Source organism: Pyxicephalus adspersus, chromosome 2 (genome assembly GCF_032062135.1).
Source record: "Pyxicephalus adspersus chromosome 2, UCB_Pads_2.0, whole genome shotgun sequence".
Taxonomy (NCBI): Eukaryota; Metazoa; Chordata; class Amphibia; order Anura; family Pyxicephalidae; genus Pyxicephalus; species Pyxicephalus adspersus.
The window spans coordinates 45571877-45594024 of NC_092859.1; the positions used below are offsets into that span (position 1 = coordinate 45571877).

A 22148-nucleotide genomic window follows, 5' to 3' on the forward strand; every position below is an offset into this window, starting at 1 on the left:
GAAATGATAGATTTTGACTCAACAAGGATCTATACAGCTGTCATCATTACACAAGAAAGTGGATTAAAGTTACTGCCATAACAGCGTCTAATTTTATAAAGCAATGTAAAAATTCTTCTATATTATACTTGGCATAGTTCTGATTAGCGGGTTATGTAGCACATTTTGTATGATATGGCAAAGTATAAACTATGTGCTCTGGAAAATAAAAGTTCCCAGTGGTAATTTACAGACATATTTTACACAGATGGAGCAAGGTTTTTGTTTCCAGAGAGGAAATGGTTCTGCTTCTCATGTGAAATATTAAACATCTTTCATAATGTCAAAAGCATTTCAGAAAACTTTAACTATTTTTTATCTGAAACATTGTACATTTATATTTAGTTTAAAGTGTACCTAAAATCTAGGAACTTGATTTATAAAACAGAGAATCAGACATGCCCCCAAACATTCCCTCGTGGGAATCTTCCTAGTCTATGTGTTTCAATGGCAGTAACAAATTTCCATCAGGGAATTTTGAGGGAATGTTAGATTCCCTATTTTATAAGTAGTAAATAATAATTTGTAAATGTATATTCTCCTCTGAAGCATGATTCGGCAAATATTTCCATTTCCTGCTTTAATACTTGCTGCCAGTCTACAGGAAGGAAATAGAAATACCTTTGGAAGGACTTCACAAAAACAAGGTAACAGTTTATTTGAAAAAGACACAATACAGAGATTAGGTACACTTTAAAGTAGACTTGTAACCTATGAAAAATCTTTTATTTTATCATGCAATTTAATAAAACCTACAGGGCAAGATTTGTGCGAATGTCACACAGGCCCATGGCAGTAGAACTTCTAGGGGAACAATGGAATGAGTGCTCACAAAGTCGGTTCTCGATGCTGCTCCTTGCCTTCCTAAATGTCCTCCATTGCTGCCAGATAAGGTTTATACCACACAAAGTGTTTGCTCAAAACAGAAAGCCTTTGGACACGCCAATTTATTCTAAACTTTAATTGCTTAATCTTGATTATGGTGGTTGGCATATCAATCAATCCACAATAAATTGTGAATAAAAATCTGTTTTTCATCTTGCCTTAGTACAGAAAAAGGCTTGGTACGTATGTAATGCAGAATGATTAGCTCATGTATTATTATAAGTTATTGAACCTGTGCATTTTACTTTTGGAACAGCTTCTAGAGTTTGGTTTCTCTTTAAAGGCACAAAAATAACATGACATAGTTCAATACCACTTCTATATGCATATATACATTTATATATTACATATATATATATACTATATATTACAAGCCTCTTCATTTACCAGTAAATTGTGAATGAACCATGAAATTGTCCCCTAAAGTCTGGTCACATGACAATAATATCTTGCTTCCTTTTTGATCTAAATTTGCAGCTCATAACTGGGTCATGTGACATACTGCTTCACATCAAAGAGTGGCAGGAGGCTATATTATTTTGACTTCAGGCAGAATTCCATAAGTTTGCTAACGCAGCGGTCCCCAACCGGTGGTCCGCAAGAAATTTCTGATCTGCGGCTCTGTCCCCCATTTGAACACAATCCACCCACTGTCCCATTGCAGGCTCAGACCTGCTTGCTAACATCCGGGGGGGGACAGTAACGCAGGGCTGTGGACACAACTTTTGTTGCATCCACAGCCCTGTGCTACTGTACCCCCCCTGGAATTTAGCAAGCAGATCTGAGCCTGCGATAGGAGAGTGGGCAGGTTTTTGCATCATGACGTCACTCTTGGGAAAGTTTTTTCCCCTTTGAGTCACAGACGTCTCCCCGTGTATGGGCGCTCCAAATTCTTTGAATTTAGTGGTCTGTGAGGTTGGAAAGATTGGGAACCCCAGTGCTAAAGTATCCTTTTGTGTTCTAATAGGTTTGATTAAACACATGAAATGTTTTTAAAATCAATTATTTTACCAACCCAACTGTTGTACTTATAATAGGTGGCCATAAGCCAGCGGAAAGATTAAGGTAAGTTTAAAGTAGAAGTGTCTGCTCTGTAGGGTAATGATACAAAGTAATATTTACTATGCTGAGTTTAGGAAGAGGGATTATAGTTTATATCACTAGTAGGGTGATCTTGGTGATCTATGGTGAGAGCCATGTACTGCCCTTTCTGCTAATATGTTCCTTTTTTATGGGCCTATCAGTTTAGATCTAATTCTGCCTTTACAAAGCTGATTCCAGGCCCAGGTATGTCTCATTTAATGAGTTACTTGGTTTCAGAAGGCTCACATTTACAGCTGGCTCTCCGAAGAGTACACGGTCTTCTGAGCTCTATCCTTCTTCCTGTGTAGTGATCCTCCTGCTCCTTTCTCCATCTGGGTCTGTAAGTGATCCTGTCAGTGACACACTGGTTCTTTACTATGCTTCTCACTTAGTGATCAATTTGCCTAACAATCAGGTTGTTGAAATGGAACCTGGTTGTTAAGTAAGGGATAATCTGTATTTTGTTCCCTCAACAATAAATATTAGTAACTTCAAGATTTTTTGAGGCACTGCTGAGCCAGGATCCACAGGTAAGCACAGGGTACATAAATTAATCTGAAGGTGGTCACAAGTATTTGCAGGTACGGTCCCCGCAGTGTCACCTGGAGCACCCTCTACTCCAGTGGTCGCCAACCTTTCCGACCTCACAGACCATTAATTTCATGGACTGCGGACCGGGCGGAGCCGTGTGTCACTCAAAGGGGAAGAAACTTCCCCCAGAGTAACGTCATGATGCCATAACCCGGGTTGTGTCCAGAGAGACAAACTACCAACTGCCCTGAGCCTGTGATCTGTACGGAAGACATGGTCTGCTGATCTGGCTGGTGCTCTCTCCCAGCGCGGTCTTTCTCCTGACCCCAATGGGGGCGCACAGAGCCGTGCCTGCCAAAATTTTCTCGACCGCTGACGGCCAGTTGGCCACCACTACTCTCCTTCACTTTTATGTTCTCAATACCTATTCTACTGGAAACAATAGGTATTCTGTCTGCCTCCAACCCACAATGCAATGTCCACGTCCTAAGCATTCAAGTGCATATGAAAAGAATGAATAAAAGAAAGTTTCATTACAGACTTCAGAGGGGTAAAAAATAAAGCAGGTTTAAAACAATAGCTTTGGTATTACCTAGACCAGCTTTAAGGAGACTGTTACTTTGCCCTGGTCAGTACACAGCTGCATGGCCTTTGCAAGGAAAGTCTGGCTGGATTTTTTTAATGCTATGATCCTATCATACATTCAGCAGACTACAGCTTATCCATAGAAGTTATATAGTTTTGGAATGCATGCTCAGTGGAAAGAACACTGGACTTGTTTAATTTCAACCATTGTGCAATGCAAGGCAGGACTTGCAGTAAAGACCGAAGGAGCTGGGAGGAATGTAAATGATTTTCTAGGCAGGCTGCATTCATGGGGGTTTATTTAAAGGACAACATTACCAAATCTTTAGCTGTCTTTGTGTTCATAGCTTAGGCACTTTTAGAATGTTTTTCCCAATAGCTTCACAGAAGGTGTCATACTCTTGGCAGTAGTAACCATTGCCAAATATGTATAAAACCTGTTTTTCTTGAACTGACAGATAATTAGATATATAGCACCAATAGTAGCTTGGTGCCATTGGCATCTGATTTCAGGGTTGTCTGTAATTCGTATGAAACCAAAACAACTCTGTTTTGTGTAAACATCACACCATTATTAGACGTAATAGATTATTTAGGTAGGAACAGGAGCAGAAGGAACATATTGTACCATATTTCTTCTCACATCTCTACATTTGTCCTCTTTGTTCTCTTCAAGTGAAAAGATTTTTTCCCGCCAAAATCTGCAACACTCTGATAAAGTACTGAACCCATGGATGTCAAAAGCCATGAATTTAGAAATGACTTCATGGACAAATCAATTCATGGATTTATTTTTTGGGTTTTAGAAGGAATGACAGTGATGGAATGAAAGCAGGATTAATGAGCACAGATCCTGTGCCAGTATTTCTCTGCAGTATAATGACTGGAACGGGCCCTGCTAATATTCCACGCGGCTTACTCTTCCCTTGTCTCATTGCTTCTGCTCTTGGCAACATAATTCACTGCTCACATTTCTTTCCCCCTCCTCTTTTTATAGGATTCTTTCTCTTTCTCTCTGTCAGTACTGCTTGTTTTTTCCACAGAATTTGTTTTTCTCTGGTCTGTGACATTGCATAATAGTGATCGGAGACAAGGAGCCGGTCCTAGCTGAAGAATTAGCATAGTGCGGAGAATAGCAGTGTGTGCAGGGCTGCATTACAAATAGCAAACCTTTTTGTCCTTGTTCAGCAGATTTATATCAGAATGTTTTGGTTTTCACTTAGCAGTATAGTTCCCTAGGACATGTAGGTATTGTTGCTAAGGCGGCATATTGTGAGGAGTGGTACTAGCAATATACGAGACTAGCAAAGCACAGTCATTGGTTTATGCAGATAATTGAGAATAGTAGAGGACTTTAAATAATTTTACAACAAATGGTTATTCATTTTCTCCATAAGGCCTTCTGTGTGGCATTTACAGTCCACATTCCTTTTGAACATAGCTACACTTGCCCAAAGGTTTCAGACCGTTTCAGACTGCTTCTCTCCCCATACAAATCTATGGGAATGCAAAAGAAGCTTGAAGTAGGTCAAATGCAGGGTAGAATGAGGTACAATGCAGATCAATATGCACCTATCTATGAATTCTGAGTCCCAGAGGAACCTCAAACTGATGTCAAAGGTAAGTTTATGAATGCAGCCCAATGCATGGAGACATTGGGCCAGAAAGATGTCTTGTGGGGCTATTAAGGTTTTTGTTTTTTTCAGCAGAAAAGACTACATGTGTTGTGCCTCTAAAAGTATCCTGTATTCCAGTAATTTGACGGTGGGTGAGTAGTTCAGATCACAATGTTAATTTTCTCAACAGAAAAACGGGGTTACAATCTTCATATAATGAAATATGCAGTACAACACATTCAATTAATTTACACATCTGGCTCCTAGGGCTAGGTTTCGGGACTGGGGTAGCTTTAGCAAATCAATTAAAATTGTCATTTGGGAGAAACTGGTATTACAAAAAAAAAAATCTGAAAAAAAGTAGAATGTACCATCCAGTGTTTCTACCTTCTGTACTCCCAGTTGCAGGGCAGATTAAAGTCCCCATACATAAGGGTACCGGGGACATTGTGCACTCCTCCAGCCCTCCTACAATACAGTGCATGATACCTGAGCTTTCAATCATTGGTCTTATATACATCCAGGTCCTGTAAGTAGGTAATTTCTACAGTGACACACTTACACTTATTATTGTGTCATCGTGAAGCCACAATCGTGTGTCTGTATCTATTTTTATTTCATTGACCTGGCAGTTTCCTTTGCCATGCACTCTTTTAAAATGTATATCATAGGATACATTATATGTTGCAGCTCCAGTTTGCTATAATAAGTTTTTTGGATATAGTAGAAGCCCCCCTGAATCCTCCTGGGGTACCATTTAAGGCAGTCCATATGTATCTCAGGTTGAGAAGTGGAGTTCTGTGCTTCTCCACTGCATTTGTACTGTGTGCAATGTCTCATGCTTACACTGTATTATTGTAAAATAGATTGTCCTGTTTGTTTTTTGTCTGCATTAGTTCATCATATGCATTTGTGCACCTGACTATACACATCCATAGACCACCATAGACAGTCCACCTATCTAATCTATCAATGTAAATGTGTTAGGGAAAATATATTGACTTGTTACAGTTAGAAACCATTCTTATATTCACAATGCAAACCTTACTGTGTAACACAAGATGACATGTTTGTTGTGGTCTCATGTCACGATCTTGTAAATGTACAGTATCTATCTACACAAATACAGTTGTGTCCTCCATTCCTCTTTGCTCTGATTTTTTGTATGTCCCTTGCTAAGCCTTTAACACTGCAAGCTCCCCCTCCCTTCCTCTCGCTGTTACCAGCCAGATTTCTAATTTCATAAGCGTGGCTGCAACTGCTTCTCTTAGGCCATGCAGGCTCTCTGTATAACACAATCAAATTAGTTCCACAAGCTCAACCCTACAAAGGATCAATTGCGATGGTGGAAATAATGTACAGAGGACAGGAAATATTGAAGCACATGGTACAACATGTGTCATTGTCCTAGGAAAAAAAGTTTCTTACTATCATGATTTATAATAATAAATAACTGCTGCAAATCACTTATGTTGTGATGATGATAGCTTGTACATTAAAATACCTTAACAACATCCTATCTGTTTGTTCTACACAGTGGAAAATTTTGCTTTGTGCTGCCTAGATGGTTATCCCTATTGATTGTTTAGTGACATGGCAAAATATCTGTGGTTGCAATGCGATGAAATATGCAGAATAGCATAAAGTGCTTGAAGAAAAAAGCATATCATATCATAGAATCAGCATAGATGCATGAAGCCACTCTCTTGCCTTTAGTGCTTAATTGAGGCTGGATCCATTTACTCCTTGAATATGTGGTAAAGAATTGTGATTGGAAGGCAAACAGTACTGAATAAAGGCGTAAGAAAGCAAGGGCCACACCATGTACTTCCCTTGGATGGAGCTGTACCCTGCTCTCCCTAAAGAAGCCTGATTAGAGAATATTTGTATTTAGAGCTAGTCTGTTATTTTTGACTCCTGAGATTGTTGCCTGTGGAGAAGGTTATTAGAGGTATATGCCCAACTTTAGCCATTTCCCAGCTGGGAATTAAGAACGCATAAGACGAGAGCTGCAAGCTGTCATCTTTAGCTTTGCAGTGAATTAGGTGGCCGGGTCATCTTTGTTCTGTTCCTGGTACAGGTTGCTTAAAAGATTGGGATATGATTGTTTATGGCCCCTCTAGGCTTGGGTGGTACCTGGGGTTGTGTGTGTTTTTTTTGGTGTAAAGCAATGGGTGACTCTGGCATGCACCTGAAGTGGTATATTCCATTCCACTGTTACCTTCTTTCATTAGGATACAACTGTATTTTTGTATACCTCCAGAAAATATAAGGGAATGGCTAACAACACACCAGGTAGAGCAGTGTTTCTTAGCATTTTTAGTATGGGGGAACCCCTTGAAATAACTTTCACATTTTCCTTCTATATTTACTATAATTACAGCAGACTGTACATTAGTGTGGTGGTCTGTAGGAAGAGTATCTCTTACATTGCTGGCCAGTGGAAAGAATGTCACCCTTACAGATGTCTAAAAAGACCATTGCTATCTGTTAAACTGACCTGAGAGTCAAAAATTGCTTATTGCTGAAGGAATCCATAGTAAATTCTGGAGGATCCCTGACTGAGAAACACTGATGTAGAGGGACTGTCTGCCAGATGTAAAACGGCTGGTATTAGGTATGAGAAAGATACAAGAGTGAGAGGTCCTAATAATGTGACCTGTGATATTCACCTCTTCATCATCAGAGCTGTGAATATGTCAGAGCCTATAAGTTGGTTAGAATCCAAATAGTTAAAGAGGTGGTAAACTCAAAACCGGCCAAAACCCCCAAAAAAATACACTTACCTTCAATCCTGCAGAGCAGTCGATCGATGTGGAGGTTTCTTCCATTGGGTCCTGTGTCATCCTGGTATTCGTCTTTGGGTTGGCGCGCTAGGTGCTGCCATCTTCTTCTCTTCTTCTGGGTTAATCTTCCAATGTCACCTGACACAGATCGGCAAATATTTCTTTTTTCACGAAAAGGCTACTTCTGCGCATGTCCGAGATGCTTGGCCATGCACAGAAGGAGCACCCAAGAGCCTCCCGGGATGTGTGACGTAGGTATCCCAGGAGGCTCTGCTCTCCCATTCATTCAGAATTTAGGAGGCAGTGCTACACACTTGTTTTTTTTTTTTTAAAGGGTGTTGCACTTAAAAAAAAAAAAACAAACAGAATTTTTTCCTAAGATAAAAGGGTTGTCTACTCTTTATGTAAAGTGAAAATTCTGAGTTAGGTACGCTTTATTGTGCCACTAACCAGGGGACTAGCTGGGTAATTCCTGTGGGTTGCTTATGAATACCATATGACACAGTTGCCCTGATTTCAGGCAGGAGCTGCTGAGAATTAAAGGAGATCCTGATTTCTGAACAGCACCTGCACTTGGTTCTACTGTATTCCTCCTTTTTCATATGACCATCATTCAGACTTTGATCAGTGAACATAATAATGCACCCTTTATCAACAGTATTCTTCATGCAATACACAACTCATCTTGTAAACATGAGATCCTAATATATAGCAATTGATGAGTGATCATTACATTTAGGTAACTGGTATATTACTGCTCTCCAGCATAATATGGACACCTCCGTATTGATGCCATTCTGCTGTATGTTTTCTCCAAAATATTCATTAACTACCAGAATTCTCTTTCACTTGCTTTCTAAGCATACACAGTCTTTCAATTCTAGTCTTGACCTTTAAGAGAAGGCATCCGAATGTTTCATCATACAGACATAGCATGCAGGGTATTGATTAATGCAGTAAAATAGTAATATTGAAAAATATTCCACCTAAAAAATGATGTTGGCTTAGAAGCTAAAACATATTCACATGACATTTATTTTATTCATCTGATTTACTTCTAAAGGGTATTTAAATTGCAAAACAGAAACCAAAGACTTAGGTAATCACAAAATCATGTTTTCATTTTTTTTTTTTTTTTTTTATAGAATACACATTTAGATGATATAGAAAAAGTATCTGAACTAGTGTGCTCTGCACTCCCTTCTCTGCTGCAGGCAATGACATGAAGGAGATAGCTGGGACTTGGATTACAAATCTCTGCCTAGTAACAGCTAGAAATCCATTTACATGTATGAGATGTTGCTGGGCAGACCTGTGCCGCACCTACTGACTAGCACATTACTATCAGCCAGGGATACATTCAGCTTCCGCTACATAAGGGAGAATTTCTGTTTGATGTGTAAATTACTGGGTTCATAAAAATGATCATTTCTGCTTAAAACAGTTTATTAAGATTTATAATAGTCACTGACAGTCTGGATGATTCCACACTAAATGTCCATCCTTCTTATTTCTTGTGTCAGAAAATCAGGAATGTAGGTGTATATTTGCAGGTTTTTTAAATTTCTACTCAAATTCTGCAGATGATCAGGATCATGAAACACATCTCTGTGGCTGTTAATGGTTTACAGAACTGTTTGAGGGTTTCCCTTAAAAATTGACCTTAGACTGCGTTAAAGACAAATGACCATGACTTTAGATTGTTAGCCCTTTTGATGGACAGTTAGTGTTATGACAATGGACTCTGTAAAGCATAATATGCTTTATTCTCAGTGGGGCACATACAACAATAAAATCTGATAGCTTTTAACCCTTCCACACTGTCCAATAAATAAAGTTTGGGGTACAGTTTCTCCTTTTAAAAGTGGGCCACTAGGCACAGAGAGCCATGAAAAAGTAGTTTTGATGGATGGTGGAAGTGTCCAAAGTTTTAGTAATTCATATTAGACCCCGGGCTGGAATGTCTTTCCCTCCAGCGTCTTCCAGTGGCTGCTTTACACATTGGGCAACTCTTGTTAAGGCTGCCAAATCAGAATAAAGCTAGGTTCCAATTTCCAAATCTGGAACTGTTAGCTTCAGATGTGCATCATTCTTTTTCTCTAAGGCATCCTACACCCTAATCCCTCTCTAGTATTCCACCATTGCCAGATCCTGAAGTCTAGATGCTTCAAGGATAGTCAGTACTGAGGGCTTCTCTACTTGGATTAGGGATATACTACCTGTTTTTAAATAAACACTTTCTTTAGTGTAGCTCCAGGTTATCCAAACAAATACCGATATGATATTAACCCTCCTGGAACTATAAAAAGTGCTCAATCTGGCCTGCTATTGTCATTATAACGGATCTCAACTTGTTTTTTTTAATCTTTTTTTATTTTCTCATTACGAAGAATGTGCCCAAAACATTATCAAATATATTTTCCTCACTTATAGTTTTAAGAATCCCCAGTTCTGCCATCCATCAGCCTTTTAATGAGCACAGTGTTTGGGCTTAAACAATGTGGATCCATTTATACCCCCCACCCACACTGTGTCAGACTGGAGCCATGTATGTTCTCCATGGATTGATCCAACATTTCTGTACACGACTTAATCACGGTTAACAAAAACAAACGCCTCTGCTATTTCCAACTTCCATTATGTGATTGCGTTATTGGAGATTGAGTTGGTTTATAACCTTTTATAACCTTCCTAAATTGTCTGTTCCTGGTTAAAATGTCTTTGGCATGACTACATGCATACAATTATCTTTTTTTCTTTGTGTGTCTTTTCCTCCTCACCTCCCCCATTTTGGCAGTGTGTTCTCAGCTCTGAATCACACTGTCCCCTAAGTGTACAAAGTGCTTTACTGAAAAATTGCTGATAGATTCACAGCGAACACGCACACACTGACTCATATTAACCTCCCTCCTTACAGTACATGTGTATTTTATGTGACTGTGACGCTGTTAGGAGTGTCGTATTAGGTGATGAGCTATATGGTGTGATTATGGTGTGTGGAATAATCTTGTATGGTAAAGTTTTCTGCCAGAATTGTACAAACTGCAGCAACAACTTTATTTATAAAACCATTAGCCTTTTTTGTATCTGCATGGACATTGTTTTTACTAACCCAAAAATCAAAAAACTAAATTTTCATATAGTTCAGAGTGCCAGTCATGAAATGTGGTAAATGTGGTAACTGCATTAGGGTTCATTCAAGTGCAGGCACATTTAGGAAATCAATAGGGATAGTTTACTACCACCCACCAACCACCTGTCTAAATATCACAAATGATTTTCCTTAATAAACTAAAATTGCAATTTGGGTTCCTGGATGGCTGGCAGGATGATCACAGAAATCACCCTGCAACTACTTTTCCCACCATGTGAGTTAACTAAGCCTCAGTTACCTTTTTAGGGGTTTTTAAGATTATTTTCCTGGGTAATTCTGCTAGTAATACACTTCCTGTCATTGTGACAATCCTACTTGCAAAATTGCAAACTTTCCAAAGCCAGTGAACCTAAGACTGGAACATGGCAGGGCAAGGGGAGGATATATTTGCTCTATGTGAAGTGGAAGCTGTGGTTTATTAGCAAAACTTGTAGTGTGGCCAATTCTGTAGCTTTATGGTAACCATCCTGCAGACAATTAATTTATTGTATTCTGTACACAAACAGTTCTTGCACTGTCTCAAACATGGCACCATTCATTTCTTGTTTCAATGACAAAACATAATTTGGAGAGATGCATCTGAAAAGCCAGAATTTATTGGGCCAGGTCTGGAGACTTCTCAATTATGCTGACAATGTTCACTAACTTGCTCATTGTAAAGGACATATAAAGAAGCTGTGTTGCCACCCCACCACTTATGCAGATAGTGAAGAATGGACTGAAAACACTATTTCTAATATGTGGGGTGACAAATTAATACATTTTTTTTGGATAGAGGTTTTACAAAGATTTCAGATGTAATTTGTGGTCCCTAACATCCAGCAGGTTGACCACATCCCCCTACAACTACCTAATTGTCATATTTTTCCATGATTACTATTAAATAGTGGGTTATAGAAATCCACATATTAATCATAGAGGGTATGGCTATTGTGGCCACTACTAGGAGTGTCCAAAATGATGCTGTTAAATGCCACTTTTTCATCACGCATACCGTGTTTCCCCGAAAATAAGACACTGTCTTATATTTTTTTGGGCTTCCAAAAACACACTAGGTCTTATTTTCAGGGTAGGTCTTATATACTTTTTTTAATGAAAAAAAACACCATATTCCCAAATTCCCCTTACAAATTCCCCTTCTGATCACTCTGTGCTTTTTTTCCACTGTTCGGCAGTTAGGACATGGAACAGCAGGTGGCGCTGTGCCGGTTTCTTTCGCTCTGCTTTACAAACAGGAAAAGACACGATGCTGGCAGAGGAGAGAAGAGAGACACGCTGCAGCCAGAGACACACGCAGGATCGCGTATCAGGTGAGTATATTATTTTAATTTTTTTTTTTTAACACATTTTTAAGGGCTCACTAGAACAAGCCTGGTTACATGCACTTCAGCTTCTGACAGGCGAAGTGCATGTAATATCACTCCGCCTGTGACAGGAGCCGGAACTACAAGGAAAGCATCGGCTTGTGCGGCTGTGTGTTAGCCCGCTGTGTGTACGCCCCCGCTGTCTCCCGCTCGGTGAGTACTGTTTTAATTTATGTTTGCTTTTATTTTTTTATTCTTTTTTTTATTTTTCTACTAGGTCTTATTTTCGGGGTAGGTCTTATATTAGGGCAGGTTGGGGGAAAAGTGCTAGGTCTTATTTTCGGGGTAGGTCTTACTTTCGGGGAAACGGTATTAATATTGTTAATGGTTCCTATTGTGAACCCTACTTATATTCCTGAATTTGTGCACATAATAACGCAGAGATAAAATTAATTTAAATTATGTGGCAAGCGGAAAAACGGGCTGAATAATTCAGCTGTGCTTAGGGAGAGAAGCAGATGTTAGATGCACATATTTTGGGCAGAGGAAGAAAGAGATAGCCTCATCCTGCAGATTATTTCAAGTTCTCTGCTAGACTACTTAATAAATAATGTATCTGCTTTTCTATATTGTGCACAGTATTATCCCAAGGGCTTTTGAGAGAACAATATGAGTGATTTAAAATGGATGATAGTTTACAGTGATATCTGTTTTCATCCTATCCTTGTGTTTCCTGTATGCAGGAAATAGTCTAATCTGTTCTTTTCATTTTTTTCAGTCCCTGTTGTTTATTGTATTCTCTTGGAACCCATCACTGATTGCAAACACCAGTCAATGAACAATAGTGGTAACACCAAGCATGTTGGTTTGGCAATGAATTTAGGTGCAACAAAGTGGTTATACAATTACTAAAATTAAATATTGATTCTAGAAAAATTTAAAAAGTGCAAGGTCCTTTGCATTTATATTGTACTTTTATCTTCTCATTAGCAAGTCAATATTATAACTTCTGACAATTGTTGGTTAAAATACACAAACCTCTGCAATCCACAACAACTGTAACAGTTTAGGCATTTAATTAGCAATTATTAATAACAATTGTGAATAAAGTAACCATGTGTAGTATGTAATAATGATTTTTAAATTGATATAATTGATGACCTTCAGTCATTTGTTAGTTTGTTGTTCTTTAATTTTTGTACATGGCAGTTATGCTGGTAATCAGTAGTGATCTGTTTAACTGACTCAATTTAACAAAATCTGACAGTATCCTCTTAATAAATAGGTATGCTTAACATGTCTCTGAAACCATTTAATTAAAATTAGGAAGAAAAGTAACAGTAGCAGCTTTGGGAAATCCCAAGCTTAACAAATGAAGAGAATTTATAAATGCAAAATGACAGCGGGATTAGGAAGGTAGACTCCTTAGGTCTAACACACACTCAGGCTAAAGGAACTCCATTATCTCTCCAAAGAAGCTTCTTGTTAACTTGGATGAGCTTACAAGAAAGTAGGGTACTTTTCAGTGTTCTGGTAACTGTATGCCCCTGGGGCAATCAGATCACATCTGGTCAATCAACTACCATTAGATATTAAGGGCACTTTTACTCAGCAGGAGCGCCACCATATAAGTCACTTATAGAAGTCAGAATTAAAATTTTACACATTTAAAGTCATTGGCTACCTTTAGATTTGAAGTTCCTGGTTTTAGTGGGTTTCCTCACTTTGCATACTTTGCATATTGCATTTTGGCTACATATGTGTTGTAATGCATATTGGTTTCTCATTATATCAATAGAAATGCATTAAAGCATGGCAACTAGAATGACTGCCTAGTTGCCCAGAAGCTAACTCAAGTGAGTTTGCTGGATCACCCAACCGCACTGGTGAAAGTGTATCCTCTGCAGCCCTGCAGAACTTTAATAAATCTGGACCAATGGACCTTAAAATAAGACAGATGTTTGAACCTTATACCAAAAAAAAAAAGTACAGAATTAATTTTATGCATAATATTAGATAGTAGTGGGATCAATGTCCCTTGTACTGCAAGGCAGTAATGTGTGATTTTGTTTTTTGATTTTGTCAGCTGGCCTTGACAATCTCTTAAACATTGATAATAAAAAATTTTGGATTTTATTGGGCCGCTGCGTTTTACATCACTTGTTCGGGCACTCTCACATTGCCATGAGCCATACTAAACAAATCATTAAGAAATATGGGTCATCTCTAACAAGCTTAGCAAAGCAGCAATCTCTCCAATGAAAAAGACTTATCTGTGCTTTGTGTAATGCAAAGCAATCACTACAATCACCCGCATAACAAAGGGTCCCAGCCACTGGCATTTTGAAGAAAACATTTTATTTATTTTTTTTTTCTCCCAAAGAAAGAAAGCAATATAAAAACAGAGTATAAAACTTGCATGTAATACAGTGACATGGGTATATGGATACAGGGAGGGGAATAAGCCTATATATATTTATATAATATGTAGATATAGTTCAGTATTAGACACATTAAAAAGGACAGATGCATTTCAACTCATGTACATTGAGATCACAAACCACACTTAAAGATAGGAGAATATTAAAATACTGCTGTCCACAAGATAGCTACTGGGATGAAATAAGCACTTCATTCTTACAAGACAATAGCATCTCTACAATAACATATTCTTTTTTGTTTTAATAGAAAGAAAAGAAAAATAGCAAAAAATGCCATCTACTGCTAAAAGACTCACGTAACTGCCTTAGGTATTAGTATTACAAGCAGTGAGGATGGTTACTATTATTACAAGAGACATGGAGGAGGGTGGTGAAAGTTTTCATTTTTTTTTTTGATTTTCTTTTTTTTTTTTTTTTTTTTTTTTTTTTTAATCTAGCCTGATACTGAAGTGAAGAAGAGAGAAATATAGCAAAGCAAGATTCTGAGTAACATTACGTTGGCATAAAATGTAAGAATTTGGCCCGATTTTAAAAGCAAGATACTCTATTAATAAAAGCAACATTGGTGAACTTTAATTTTAATTTCAAAGGAAGCATGACCAAATTCATCATGTATCACAAGTGACCCTGGTGTCAAAACTTTACCTTCTTCTGCAAACATTATAGACTTAGAGGCTTATTTAATAATAGTACAAAGGACAATGATCATGTGCAGTGTTCTGTATTACTTATCAAGCAGTCAGAATTTATCTTCCATCATCTTACAGCAGTTGGAAGATGAGATCTGATAGGCTGTAACAGGCCACTGCACATTGCACACTATTTTATACCTTAATAAATGAGCCTTGATATTTTAACTTGTAAATTAAAATTCAAAATTTACTTTACAGTAGTTGCTTCATATAATTAAGTCATTGGGACACACCATTTTTACTCTCTTTGTTGTCATTTCTTATGTTAATATTTGGAACTGATAAAACTATTTTAATATATGTTCAATTTATGATACCATATGATATTCTGATTTGTGTCTTAGTCTCCTCCCCCAGTGAAAGTACTCAATATGCCTACAGAAGTTTTCCTGTACTACACAGGCTTACTTTAACCATTCTATATAAAGAATGAATGACCCCCATGCTGGTTACATGCAATACAGTCCCTACATCTGGTGGAAAGCCATAGACACCATGTGAAAATTAGACATGCATTTTTGTGTGCAGAAGTGTTAGGAAACCAGTTTACCACCCTAAAGGATGATTTAACACAGTCAACAATTTATTTGTGTTTGCTGTACATCAAATTATGTGAACCTTAAATTTAAATTCATAACTTGGGGAACTTACATTTTTTTTTCAGAAAATTAACAAAACATCAACAAGTACAGTATTAAAAGAAGTACTGCACAAGACCATTGACACTCTTGCTAAGTAGTAGTTGTACAATCACTACATATATAATTATTTTTACATATTTAAGGAAAATAAGCTCAGTTAAAGTGTTTCCATTACTTTAACCCAGTGAAGGCAGCCAGTTTGAAACACAGATCTGGTCTTAAGGGGCTACAGTTAAACTTTTCATGTAGTGCACATATATTTTGGAATCACGGTGCCTCCACTTTTTTAAGTAATGACAACACAAGTTATCCACACTTGCCAATAGTTCCAAACCCATTGACAATGTGGGTAAAATCTAACAGTAAAGTTCGATCTGAGCAAAATTTGGATTTAGAATATTGGCAAGTAGGATTATCCAGTTTTTATAATCACTTTCAGGGCTCACCTGCTTTTTGTAATCGTACTAAGCCCCTTAAGAATATATATTTTATATTTCAGGTGAAATCTTACTTATAGCACAATGACTAGTGCCACTAGTTAGGTCAATGGAAAAAAAATGGGAAACAGGTAAAAGCACTTCATTACCTGAATGTTTATAAATTATAAATATCTACTCTGCTGGGATTATATACAATGGAAGAAATTCCACAAGATGGAACTGTGGGAGCAAATCAAATTGAAAGAGTTTGTAAAAAGAGTGCATACATTAGCTAGATAATCAGCTTGCACTAATACAAAATATTATCGAATATAATCAGGGCACTTATTTTGAATGTTTTAGCATAATGTTTTCATCACAAAGGCTAAAAGCAGATAAATGTCCAACTGACAGACATTATGTGCAGCCGGAAATAAGGATGACACATTCTCGATACTGATTTTATGTATATGTTCTCCTAAGGTGACATTCAACTTCACCATAATACTTTTCCATTTTTGTTGTTGTTTTTTTAACATGGGAAAGCTCTCAAACAATTCTGCCCTGTTGATGTAACCTGCTTTTAAAAATGGTTACTTCTTGTCTTTTTTTCCCGACTTCTTCTTGTTTCCTCCACCTTTTCCATCACGCTTCCCTGCAGCATTGGTCGGGGTTAGTGTACTTCCCGGAATGTAGACATTTTGCCGGTAGTCAGGTACATGCTGAAGGGTGAACTGTGGTCCGTAGCGGGCACTAAGGCCCATGGTGCCTGTGCTTCCTCCAAGGCCTGATGTTCCTTCTGCGGCCTCTGTAAGGTTATTAAGGAAAATGTTGTTAATGCTAAGTAAGAACCATATAAGATTTCCAAATGTTAAATATACAGCTGTAAAAACATTTGCATATGCTCCTTCTAAGCAAAACTATTTTTTTTAAAACAATTCTACTTAAACTTAGTTTTATATGGAGAGTATTAATAATGTCAGCCTGCAAAGGAAACAAGACAGAAATAAATTCATGCTCTAAAAGTGTGCCATGTGCTCCTTATATGATCTCCTCTTCTCTCCGTTTGTATTGGCAGCAATGGCACGACTGTAGGAGTTTTTGGAGGCTTGGTTGCAACCCCGTCCAAGCCTGGAAGGTGTCCATGCCAAAAATCTATCATATTTTGTGTTTCTGCAGGCATTGGAAAACTCTCTTCTGATCTTAAGTCTTTGTACAGTGTACCACTGGGTGTCCTTATGTACAAATAGTATGTACAAGAGTGTGACAGAGTTTGATCTCAGCAGATCATTGGGGTTGATTTACTAAAGGAATATAGGAGAAATATCTCCTTGCAAGTGCATATAGCATCAGCATCAGAAGGATAGAACTATACTAAAGTAAACTTTTTCTTTTCTTAAACGTTTTTTACAGGTATTGCAAATGCTCCAATTGAAGAATTCCCCTAGGAAAATGGTAGGTGGCTTACTCTTGTTTGGAATCACCCAAAATAAGTATGTTCCAAACGAATCAAAGGTGTAGGTTCCTAATCCTTATCTGCATATTTAATCTAGAGAAATGACTCAAATGTGTTTGTTTTTCAATGATTTCTCCAAGGGTTCACCCAACATTTACTCAAAATTCACACATTTTTAATGCATATATCTAATAGAATCCTTCAATGTAGTCTATTACTTTTTCCCTAAAAAAGTGAAAATTGGATTTATAATGAGAAGTACCAATCACAATTAGTAAAATCAAGCAGTTTTAAGGAGAGAAATAGAGAGCAAGAGATGGAGTTAAATCTTTACTAAAAGTGTGCTTGAACCCAGTGCAAATGTAGGCAGATGGGCAGATGAAGGAAGCCTTTCTGCTGTATTAGCAGACTGCTACTTGGGACACATGCTAATTAACAGACTATATATATATATATATATATATATTCACACACACACACTATATGTGTGTGTAGATGTGAAGATTGCATTCTGCTGCCCGTGGCAATGGACATACTTGCATATTTGACATAACATGGACAGCACCAGTAACAATATGTTTCATTAAGACAATGTCAAATAGTATGCTACAATAGTTAGTCTGGAAAAACACACCAAATATAATTACATGCCACGAATAAACATTAGAACTTGCCAAAAGGACTAATATAGATGTGTTTTTTCACTCTTGTGACATGTTGCATTATCGTTCTGTCAATGGAAAAATTCAACTTATTCTTAGAGCCAAATAACAGATGGCAGAGCTTCTGCTTGAATATTTATGCAATGAATGCAGTAATGTTACTTTTAGTTAATAAGACTTGGAAATAACATGACTCCAGACATAGCTGGATCATTTACTTTTTGTTCAACCAAAAGATTCTCCTGTGCCCATGCCAGTAAAATGATTTAGAAAAATAGGGGACTTCTGTAGGGGAAGTTCTTTGGACCTGTGTTTCCAAACTTAAACTAGATGCCAACTCATTTACCAAAATTAATTATTATGTATGTATTAATTATTATTAATGAGACCCTTGTTTTTAACGACTTCCTAATATCTTTAAAATCATGCTTTTTAAATTAACACATAAATTCCTAACCCAGACTATTGGAATGCTCATTTGGACATGATGCTTTCTCAAATAATATTAAAAAGAATCCCTTCCAGTTCCAGTCATTTATTTTAAAGCCGCTATCTGTTGTGTCATTACTAGCACCCATGAATCTGATTGGCTGCAGACTGCAGGTACAATGCAGTCCAAAAAGGGAATGTTTGGTATGAGGACTGCAAAGTCAGATGCAGTCTTCTGTATTCAGTAAATTTTCTACATTGCCCCCTATTTCCAAAATGAGTAAACTAAAAGAAGTGTGGTCTGCCCAGAAATCAGATTCATATCTATATAACTATAACTAGGGCAATACAAAGACTATCAGAAGCATTCAATAAATAATTTTGTATGTATGGGTATTCAATAGAAGGGCAGGTGTGAATTAAAACATTTTTGGGCTGCTGGGAATTCTTATTGCTTGCTCAGGTCTAATTTATCTCTCAAATACAATAATTGCAGTGTTCTCCAAATCTCCAGTTGATCTCCAATATATTTATGTTGCTGGTGATCTGCCAACACATCCAGACTACTACTGCATTGGACATACCTATTTTTTCTCAAGCACACATACGTGAGTTGGTACATTTTGATATGCCAAGAAATATTTTAAACCTACTTCGTGGCTGTACATTAGGATTGATGAAGGCTGTGAAGTAATTTACCAAGCTCATTCCAAATATTACATGTAAAGATTTTTTTTCCACTGAGCATCTTATAAGACTGGACCTCCCAGTATCCCTTATAGAAGAATCTTTCTATTTGTTTCTTCTCTTCCAGACATCCAGCGGCTAATATAGGATGTTACAGAATAGTAATTTCACCACCAATGCAGCTGCAATAGTCAGACAACATCTGTAATGGCTCAGAACAGATAATGTGCAGGTGGTAATTCCTGGCATGTGGCATGGGCACCACAGGGGAAAACCTTTTAAACTGCAATATAGAAAGAAAGTGTTTGCAACTGAAGGCTCCAGCCAGCAACAATTTTGTCAATGAAAGAAAGTGTTTTTCGAGAGCAGGCTGAACAGAAATTCTGGAGAACACTAAAAATAAAGCATGCCAACTATAGAACCAAGATATGAGCCTAAGAATGAAACTTGACTGACTGAGAACAACACCTTCTTGTGCTAATGGGAAATCCAACCCTGTAACAAACACAGGAACACTAAACTATAACATTTAAGGGAAGAAAACGAGACACTATTATAAGAATTACTAATTATTTTAAATTGGTGTTCTTAACTTGCTTTTCTGTAATTGGACTACTGCGTGCTATACCACCCTTGTATTTTACCCCTGATTTTTGAATTACCAAAGCTAATTTGCTTGGCTTTGACACATAGCAGACCTGTCTAAATTATTAACTATATCATGCTGTTATCCCATATGCTGCTATGAAATACTGACCGTTAGCGGATGCCAGAATCATTGCCTGAAGTCTCTCGGTTTCAAACTGGTTGTTTGGCCATACTCCAGCTTCCTCTGTGGGTTGAGCTCTAAAGAGATCATAATGACAAAGCACAATTACCATTAAACAACAAAAGCAATCGTAAGAAACCACAGAAATACTAGAAGAAATCATAAGAGTAAAGGCTGTAATTTACAGGACTGCACAACAATGATAACGCTGTTCTTATAATTACGGAACTATGTTTTAGAAAACAAAGCATGATGATGGGCAATTCTGTATACAAAATAGCATTTGCCCAGGGGCCAAATATATGTTTTAATTTTATTAGTACAAAGCTACATGGCGCATAAATGTTTTATTTAGAAAAGGAAGATTGTCATTATAGCCCAATTTTTTTATACAGAAACAAATCTTCACCCTTCAAACATTGGAATTTACCTTTGTTATTTTAGATTGAGGTTATTATACAAATCTATTTAACGTTAAACCTGATTTGTTTTTTGTCCTATTTTCTCTGTTCCTAAACAGACTCTATAGCCTTTTAAAAGGTGAAAAGCGAATCGGATCTTTATACATTATATAAATTATTTTAATACGGTGTCAAAAAATTAAAAAATTATGCAGCACTTTAAAAAGTTCAGTCACATATTGTCCCCTAGAAGAGCTTGCAATAGGTTAGATTTAATAAAGCTCACCATGACCGGAGAAGATAGACTATTTTGGTAAAACCTGGGTGATCCAGCAAACCTGGAATATTATATATATATATATATATATATATATATATATATTATATTATATTATATTATATATACTAATATTCAGCAATCACCCAGGTTTTCCCATTATAGTCTTTGTCATTCTTGGAGAGCTTTAATAAATCAGGCCAAATGAACCTACCATATATATATATAATTATATATAATCTAATGTCACTAACACAAGGATGGATTTACTAAAGGAATATAGACTCTTTACTTCTCAATGTGAAATATCCCTCTGAAATGCAAGGAAAAATAATTATTAATAATAATATCCAATCTGTTAGTTTTTTCTAGCTGGCCACATCCCTATTAGACATAGAAAAAACCTTAGGTTAAAAACATCATTTTTTGGGACTCTACAGGCCGACAACAAAATCAAAAATTCTTTGGACATAAACACAAACAAATTCTTTGGACACAAACTTACTTTATTTCATAATATTATTAAAATTTCCCCCAGGACACTATCTGCATGGAGTTTGCAGGTTTTCCCCGTGTTTTTATCGGTTTCATCCGGCATTCCAAAAACATGCAGTTAAGTTAAATGGCTTCCCCCCAAAAAAATCACCTTAAAAGACATTAGAATTGAGGGACAACTAGTGACTATAAGCTTTGTAAAGCACTGCATAATATGTTGGTGCTATATAAACACTGTGTAATAATATTAATAATAATTTTGGCTTGGCAACTCCCATCTTTCTAACAGGAACACAGACAAACACAAAAACATATATTTAGTAGATTGAAGAAAGAAGTAAGAATTTCTGCCCGTGATTTTATAGCTTTCTGTGTTATCTTGTCTTAGTCTGTACAGCTTCCCACAATTCTTCTATAAATGTCACAAGGACAGGAGGTTTAGGAAAGGCTTTTACTAATGAGGGTCAAAGGCAGAAAAAATGACATAATTTGAACTCTTCTAACTCTATTCAGAAGTGAAATTAAAATCTTCCCAACTCACTTTTATTTCCCACTTGCACTTGTAGTCTATCCCTACTTAAGATTCATGTTATATGGCAACAGAGCTTTGAAAGGAATATTGAAATCATCCTCACTGACACAATTTAACACTCAGGCCTGGCTATTGGCTGCCCAGAACTGCATTCTTAGTCATTTTGCTCTCCCAATACCAGATGCAACATTTTATTTTTTGGGAGTTTTAATAAAGCAAAATGTCAGAGCAGAGAAGGTGAGTATAAGGTGGATGGGCTTTTGA

General features: G+C 37.1%; 1 protein-coding gene across 50 annotated transcripts in view; it reads right to left on the reverse strand.

The window, feature by feature from the left end:
- Nucleotides 1-14324: 14324 nt before the first annotated feature.
- The window catches only part of LOC140323507 (protocadherin gamma-A4-like), a 301537-nt gene continuing 293713 nt past the window's right edge, over nucleotides 14325-22148 (reverse strand). For 42 of the 50 annotated variants that reach the window (XM_072400633.1, XM_072400644.1, XM_072400647.1 and 39 more), the window contains exons 3-4: nucleotides 20168-20256; nucleotides 14325-16984 (exon numbers count right to left, since the gene is read on the reverse strand). In XM_072400633.1, the coding sequence (XP_072256734.1) occupies nucleotides 16770-16984; nucleotides 20168-20256 (304 nt within the window). In that variant the 3' untranslated portion in view covers nucleotides 14325-16769. The remainder of the gene's footprint in view (nucleotides 16985-20167; nucleotides 20257-22148) is intronic. The other 8 variants (XM_072400661.1, XM_072400659.1, XM_072400662.1 and 5 more) reach the window with 1 other exon arrangement.